The 8,656-nt window shown below is 39.3% G+C and overlaps 2 protein-coding genes across 2 annotated transcripts in view; both read left to right on the top strand.

Moving 5' to 3' along the window:
* LOC134676249 (zinc finger protein 235-like) overlaps positions 1-8,656 on the top strand; it is a 57,206-nt gene that overhangs the window by 31,267 nt on the left and 17,283 nt on the right. The window lies entirely within an intron of this gene.
* LOC134676568 (uncharacterized) overlaps positions 5,042-8,656 on the top strand; it is a 52,413-nt gene continuing 48,798 nt past the window's right edge. The window contains exons 1-4 of the mRNA XM_063534960.1: positions 5,042-5,242; positions 5,654-5,814; positions 7,080-7,239; positions 8,275-8,369. Coding sequence (XP_063391030.1) covers positions 5,107-5,242; positions 5,654-5,814; positions 7,080-7,239; positions 8,275-8,369 — 552 coding nt within the window. The 5' untranslated portion in view covers positions 5,042-5,106. The remainder of the gene's footprint in view (positions 5,243-5,653; positions 5,815-7,079; positions 7,240-8,274; positions 8,370-8,656) is intronic.

Here is an 8,656-nt window from a genome sequence, read left to right as displayed (position 1 = left end):
CCGTGCCTCGTCGAGCCGGCCCCTTCACCGCCGAGCCTTGTCAAGCTGGCTCTGTCGCTGCTGACCTACGTCGAGCCTGCGCCATCCCCGCCGAGCCCTGTCTCGCCAGCTCCATCGCCGCCAGGCCTCCCCTCGCCAGCACCAGCGCCGCCCCGCCTCGGGTCCGGGGCGGCCCCGCCGCGGCCGCAGCGCCGCCCGCGCGCCGCCGGCCGCCGCACGCTGCTGTACTCGGACGAGGTGGGCGCCGGCCTGGGCGTGCTGCTGGCGCAGCGCTTGTCGCAGGGCGTCGTCAACCATTGTCACCCGGGCGCCTCTGTCGATCGTTTAATCGAATCTATTTCTGCGGGCGAGTTTGACCGCGACTCGACGCTTGTAGTTTTATTAGGAAATAGTTTAGACTGTACGAAGCGAGATATCTTAAAATTATCCGCTACGCTGTCGGCGATTGACCGGGGAGAGGTTGCTAAAATAATTATTTGTGCGCTCCCTTATAGAATGTCGAGCAAGGTAAATAAGAGGGTATTTCATTACAATTCTTTATTGTATAACCTTTCCTTGTACAGTAGTACGATTTCGTATTTTGATACGAATAAATTTATAGAAGATTTTGTTATGCCCCATAAGAGGACCTACCTACCGCGAAGATGTCTTGTAGAGTGTGCTAACCTGTTAGCATATAATATTGAAGACCCCGTCGTGGCTAGCACGGCGTCTAATAACCTTAAGTCGCGTAGTATTTTACGCCTTGGTAGCGTAGGGTTTGAGATGGAGCCGCCTGGTGATTTGAATTTAAACTAATCGCTACGACAACGTGTGCACCAGCCGGCTCCGTTCATATTGATCACTGTGATGCTAGTATGTTTAGTAAAACCAATTTATTGAACTTAGTTCATCAAAATATCCAAGGATTTACCTGTAAGGAACACGAAATTGATCTGTTTATACAGTACTCGAATATTGACATTCTCTGTATAACTGAGCACTGGCTTAAAGGTCATGAATTTATGTTTAATTTCAATAATCATAGTATAGTAAGTTCATTTTTTAGGAGATCTTGCAATCGCGGCGGGTCATTGATAATGGTAAAACATAATTTAAAAAGTAAGGAGCGTAAAGACATTGTTGACATGTCTGTGGAACGCCTTATAGAACTTTCTTGTGTTGAACTGGAACAATTTATAATTATATGCGTGTACAGGCCCCCATCGGCAGACTATAACTTATTCGAATCGGTCATAGATGAAGTACTTAGTAGTGTTTTTGGAAGTCACAAAAATATAATTGTATGTGGTGATTTCAATATTAATTTGCTAGAAAATTCGCCATTATGTGGAAGGTTACTAAATACTTTTAAATCCTTCAACTTAGTCAATTTATTTTGTGAACCCACTCGAGTCACAGCAACCAGTGCTACATGTATAGATAACATCTTTAGTAATAATGACGCGATTAGTAAATCTGTTATTAACAACCTAAGTTCTGACCACTGTGGACTAAAAGCTTCTTTCAGCGGGAAAACTGAAGAAATTCCTCAAGACACTTTGTGTAGGCCGATTTCCGAAAGTCGCCTAGGTTTATTCAATCGTAATATTACTAAACAATTATGTTGTCTTTCATGTACCCAGGAAAACCCTGACTGTTTGAGTTCCGAGTTGTTTAATTGTATTAAAAAGGAATTTGATGCCTGTTTCATTCAGAAAAAGGTGCAAGGCAAGGCTAAGACTAAATTTAGCGACTGGGCTACACCGGATATTCACGAGAAAAGACGCCGGCTCTACGACTTATATGATTTAAAGGCAACTGATAAAAGACCGGAATTTCTGGAGTACGTCAAAAATTATTCTAAATCTTTTAAAATGTTGTGTGTCGCCGCTAAAGCCGATTATTTGTCAAAAAAGATCCTAAATTCCAGCGATAAAGTCAAAACTGTATGGCAAGTTATCAGTAATGAAACTGGAAAACGTAAACTGAAGGATCCGCACTACAACCTACGAATTGCTGACACTTTAGTAAGTTCCGACCGTGAAGTGGCAGATCATTTTGAGCGGTTTTTCTCGAATATCCCGGTAGAAACAACAAGATCCCTTAATTCATCGCCAGACGTCGCTGAAGAAATTTTGAAGACAAATGTGGCAGAATGTACAGAAATCTTCAAATTTTCGTATGTCTCATCGAATATAGTTCTTAAGACTTTTAGGTCTTTAAATTTAAAGAAAACAGAAGATCTTTGGGGCCTGTCTGTCAAAGTATTAGATTACATCATTGAGTCAATTACACCATACTTAGCTGAGATTTTCAACAGATGCATTGATGCTGGAATTTTTCCAGATATTATGAAACATAGCAAAATTATCCCTCTGTTTAAATCAGGAACGAGAACAGATCCCACGAACTTTAGACCGATTTCAATACTACCGGCATTAAGCAAAGTGTTCGAGAAACTTATTTTGAATCAACTATTGTCACATTTCAACAGAAACAAACTGCTTGACAGCAATCAATTTGGTTTCACCAAAGGTCGATCAACTACTGACGCCGGTGCGGTACTTCTAAAACACATCTTTGATGCTTGGGAAAAAGCTCAAGATGCTGTTGGAATTTTCTGTGATCTGTCAAAGGCATTTGATTGCGTTAATCACGAAAATTTAAAGAGAAAATTAAGCCGCTATGGGATAAAAGCTAGTGCCCTTGACCTGGTCTCATCGTACCTTTCGGATAGAACTCAGCGAGTAGTTATTAATGGAACTCAATCGGCGGGGTCCCCGGTAGCCCTCGGAGTGCCTCAAGGTTCAATTCTTGGTCCCTTCCTGTTCTTGGTATACATTAATGACTTACCAAAAGTTGTGCAAGATAGACATGATATAGTGTTATTTGCAGATGACACTTCCCTTATATTTAAAGTGGACAGAAAGGAAAATAGCTTCGAGAGCATTAATGACGCGCTATCTACCATTGTAAACTGGTTTACGGCAAACAATTTGCTTTTGAACGCCAAGAAAACCAAATGCATCAAGTTTACGCTACCTAACGTCAAGCAGGTGAATAACAGCAAGATTAAAATAAAAGGTGATACGCTAGAATTTGAGGACCGAACTGTTTTCCTGGGAGTCACTCTAGACTCCAAACTGCAATGGCATGCACATATAGGCACTCTAGCCGGAAAACTTAGTTCAGCAGCCTATGCAGTGAGGAGAATCAAACAGCTGACAAACGTAGAGACGGCCAGGCTGGTATACTTTAGTTACTTCCATAGTGTTATGTCTTATGGAATTCTGTTGTGGGGAAAAGCGGCAGATATTCAGACAATATTTGTGCTGCAAAAACGAGCTGTACGTTCCATCTATGGACTGGGCGCTCGAGTATCCCTAAGAGAGAAATTCAAAGAAGTTAACATTCTTACCGTTGCATCTCAATCCATACTAGAGAATATTATGTATGTTCGGAAAAACATCCACGAATTCAAGGTTAACAGTGATATCCATAACTATAACACTAGAAACAAACATAAACTTGCTGTGCCCGCCCACCGCCTCCGTAAGGTTAGTACGTCTTTCGTCGGGAACTGTACACGTTTTTATAACAAAGTCCCCACTGATGTAGTGGATTTACCACTTCATAAATTTAAGTCGCACATTAAGCACTCCTTGTTACGTAAGGCGTACTACACTGTAAATGATTTTATAAACGATAGAGATGCTTTTAAGCCGGTAGCTTGATTTCATTAGTATAATAAGAATTAAATAAATATTGTTTTTTTTTACATTGTGAATTAAATATGCTAGTGTTGACACAGTAGAATTGACACATGAGACAATGATGTTCTCGCTTGATTATATTGTTTAATTTAATTTTAGTTTTGGACACTTGGAGACCTTATACATCTCTAAGTACATATTTATTTATTTGATTTTTATTTTTGATTGTACATACTTACCTATATTTTTAATGTTTCTGACACTTAGAGACCTTTACATCTCTAAGTCAACTTAGGCTAGTAATTATGTGAAGCTATATTACTGTCTTTTTATGTAACATATGAGCACAAAATGCCGTGTCTTACAGCTACATGTTATTACTATTTTAATATTAATACAGGCCGGTAGCTTGAACATGTCATGCTCGCTTAAAAGTCTTTGCTTACGGTGGCGTTGTTGATCGGGTCGCCACTTTCCCGAATGAAGGTTGAGGGAGGCGATGGCTGAGATACGCGTCATACTCGTGAACGGGTGCTGTTTGTGGAGACTGGTCTGTTAAGCTAACACGAGCTATTATACTTAGTAACTTTTATTAATTAATTACAGTGAGACGCCTCATTCTGTTCTCGTATGTTTCTTTTCTTTTAATGAATGTATTAATTATACAGGATATTGACTCTTGGAGACCTTATACATCTCTAAGGATAACTTGATAAACTATATAATCTTATAGTTCTGACACCTAGAGACATTTACACCTCTAAATATTATAGATTTTTTTTGTGTGTGTTTTTTTATCTGTATTTTGTATGTAATTCGACATTAAGAGACCATATACATCTCTTAGTAATTGTAATACGTTAGATTGAATTGTTAGTTTTATTTTATAAAATTGTTGATGTTATTATTTTTGCTTTTATGTAAATTCAATGTTGACGTGTAAAAGTGCCCTTGTGGCCTATTTGCTGAATAAATGTTGATGTTTTGATGATGTTTCCATGCAGTCTGCACCGCCCTATGTCACGTTTCCCCATGGTGTGCATGTGCTTATTTAGGCCGCTCTTAAACCTTATTAAGTTTTACTACTTGGCAATAGAGGGCAGTGTATTAAAACCTGTAAGTGGTACGATGTTAGTCTTTCACAGATTTTAATCCAACTAATATGTAGTTGAAAGAGAAAAATAACAGATATTAATTACAGCAATTACATTTTAAAGCTAGTCTGTGTTGGAACTAGTACGTACTTTTAGGCAATTACCGATTGAGTCAAGCGCTATAACTGTCAAGTGTCAATGTCAGTCGGCTGTCACTGTCATTCGGTATGCCGGGTAACGTTCGCACTTGTTCATTCTTGTTTGTTATTATTTATCTCCCATCAAATAGGAACATATTTACTGATTAAAATTAAGAAATGGAGCAGTGGGAAGCTATTATAGAGAATTTAGAGCGTCCGCCGGATCAGTGTCATCGTACGTTCGAGAAAATATTGGAAACTGCAGCCGCTTTATTGAGTACCGCGGTGACTCAGCTCGCCCCTTTCGAAACAGGTAAATGAGCAGAGATTTCATCTTTTCGAGGCTTGGTGCTTCCTTAAAGGTCAAAGTACCTATTGAATTACAGATCTTGGCGTTCAAAGTAGGTATATATACCGTCCAAGAATGCAGAGGGCACTGAGGTTACAATGACAATAATAATTATAATTCAGCCTATTTACGTCCCACTGCTGGGCACAGGCCTCCTCTCATACGCGAGAGGGTTTGGGCTATAATCCCTACGCTGGTCGGACCAGCGCAAACCTACCTACCTAGCCTGCCCTGGCATTGGGGTGGAAAATAGGTATAAATCTAAAACTAATATTTCTCCATCCCTTAACACTCAACAGAAAACGGGCGGCACTTAATTGGTTGGTACTGTAATATGAAGTTTCTAAAACAATTTCTTATTTGCCATCATCCCAGAATGGCTGGTGGATACTCTGCTTCACTCTCCGGTGGAGCTCTTGACAACTGTGTCCCAGAAGCGGGGCGACGAGGTGTGGCGCAAAGCTGTGGCAGATGCTCTGAAACTTATGGCAAGCGTGGCCGGATTGTCTCATAAATACTATGAGCAGATTGTTGATGTAAGTTATATCTTATCTTAAAATATATGCCATTTTTAGGGTTCCGTACCCAAAGGGTAAAACGGGACCCTATTACTAAGACTTCGCTGTCCGTCCGTCCGTCTGTCACCAGGCTGTATCTCACGAACTGTGATAGCTAGACAGTTGAAATTTTCACAGATGATGTATTTCTGTTGCCGCTATAACAACAAATACTAAGAACAGAATAAAATAAAGATTTAAATGGGGCTCCCATACAACAAACGTGATTTTTGACCAAAGTTAAGCAACGTCGAGAGTGGTCAGTACTTGGATGGGTGACCGTTTTTTTTTTGCTTTTTTTTTTGTTTTTTTTTTTTGCATTTTGGTACGGAACCCTTCGTGCGCGAGTCCGACTCGCACTTGCCCGGTTTTTTAGTAATTCAGCTTGTATGCATCCTACAGTTAGGCCCATTGTGCAAATGGGCTTGGGCTATAGTCCCCATGCTGGCCCAATGCGGTTGGAGACTTCACATAGACCATTGAATTTCTTCGCAGATGTAGGTAATAGGTATGCAGGTTTCCTCACAATGTTTTCCCTTACCGAAAAGCTAGTGGTAAATACAAAATTATATGATTTTCAAAGTCAAAGTCAAAGTCAAAAATACTTTATTCATGTAGGCCTAGTAACAAGCACTTATGAACGTTTTACATATAAATATATATTATCTTAAGCTAATTATCAGAGCAATTTATTGAAGTTAATATTATTCCATAGTAATATTGGATTATTATACAGGTCAAATTTAATACTAAGAATTTCACAAAAAGATCGTCAAAGATAAAAAAATTGTATAAAAAATACTAGTCTAGAATGTTTCTAGAATAAAATCTAAATGTCAATAACAAATGTCAATAAAATATAACAAAGAAGTACATACATTGAATTATCTATTTCGAGTCACCATTAATCCCACGTTGTTTTATAATTTTTTATGTCATTTTGATAATAGTTCAAATCTGTCATTATTCCTTGAAAGACTAGTTGTAAGTAGTTGAATTTAAACTGTTGTGAGACATATTAATATTGAATAATTTTATGACAAATAAAAGTTAATGTTGAATTTTTTATTTTAAATAAAAAAATATATATATATACATATATATATCTTTATTTCAGAATTTTAAAAATTCCATACAATAGTAATACATAAAACAAGTGAGTCTAACCCGTAAAATTATTCAATACTAGTTGTAGCTGTTGTTTAAATATATACTTACTTTACCTAATAACAACCTTATTTCAGATCTGTCTTCTAAACTACGACCCCGAGCTCCGTAAGCACGCTCTGGCGTGCCTCGCCGCGGTCGCTAAACATTCGGACGCCGCTACCAGAGACTTCGCAAGGCACGTGCAAGCGCTGGAAGAGGCTACACAGTGCAGGGCACCTATAGCGCTACTAGTGGGTATGTATAAATAACAACTATCTTGTATACAAATAACAGCCGGCACAGACTGGATGGCGACAGCACAAGACATATTATAAGTCATAGTTTTATTTTCAATTTTTTATGTAAACATTTTACAATGAATAAAGGGCTTTTTTATTTTTATTTTATTATCTTGTATACATAACAGCAACATACGAGTATAATCTTACATTCGGCCATTTCGGCAATAGACAAGTCGTTATATGTATAATAAAAAAACACTTACTGTCTATGAAGGACAGCTCAAGGTCATCAAACTCCTCATTGATATATCATTTATATCAAAGGACATCTTGAAATGGGTATTCTTTCCGTATGTTCTTAACACCTGTCTCTTACAGGAATGGTCATTTCTCCATACAAACGTACTCGACTGTTTCCTCCGTTTTTGATGCTAGAGCAATGATTTTTTTCTACACAGATTAATATTGTTAATATCTGTGTCGGACCGTTTTGCTTTTTTTGATATTTTTGTTTTTTAAGGCGCTAGTCCTTCAAAAATGGACAAAATGGCCTCATTGACTATGCCGCATTCGCAATTAGAGGCGTAGTATTCAGAACTGATATTAATTAGCCAAAAAAGCAAAGCGGTCCGACACAGATAATTTCATAATCATTTAGATTTCCAAGTTTGGTTAGGATTGGTTAAGTTTTGGAGGAGGAAGCAGTCGAGTACGAAACTTCGATTCTTGAGATTTTTACGCAGGATTTTTCGCCTTGTCCTTATCGCACTAGTTTTAGGAGCCGCTTCCGTTAGCGAGACGTGTATATTTACCTAAAATATTTAAAACTCAGCTCCTGTTTCGTCTTAAAGGCTTGCTACACGGTCGCCGACAAGCCTTCTACTTCAAACCTTGGTCTGTCCTTGGACAATTTTGGTCAAATTTTGTTGGTAACAACTGTCTACACGGTCCGGGACCGGCCAAGGCCACGCGGTCTGGGGGCTTGTCGGCGACCGTGTAGCAAGCCTTTTAAATCTTCGATAAATCGAACGGATGTGTTTGCCAACAGGCGCGCTGTGCGAGCACCACCCCGCCGTCGTTTGCGACGAGCTGACTCGCATCTGGCGCGGCTATCTCAACATGCTGGACAATTACAAGAACACGGTAAGTGCACTAAAACTATTGTACAGCGAAATAAGCACAGTCAGCCGTAGATATCTGACCCCCCTGAATAATTAACCCCCCTCCCCCACACACAAACAGATTTGTTGGGGGGGGGGGGGGGTCAATTATCTCTGCCGCTGACTGTACTGACCTGACCCATCTGATCCCCTGAATAATTGCCCCCCCCCCTCACAAACAGATTTGTTTTGGGGGTCAATTATTTTCGCCGCTGACTGTACTTATTTCGTTGTTTAATATTATTTTTAATCACCGACGTACATATAAAA

Source organism: Cydia fagiglandana, chromosome 24 (genome assembly GCF_963556715.1).
Source record: "Cydia fagiglandana chromosome 24, ilCydFagi1.1, whole genome shotgun sequence".
Taxonomy (NCBI): Eukaryota; Metazoa; Arthropoda; class Insecta; order Lepidoptera; family Tortricidae; genus Cydia; species Cydia fagiglandana.
Note: the sequence above shows the minus strand (reverse complement) of the source record. Positions and strands in the feature narration are given on the sequence as shown.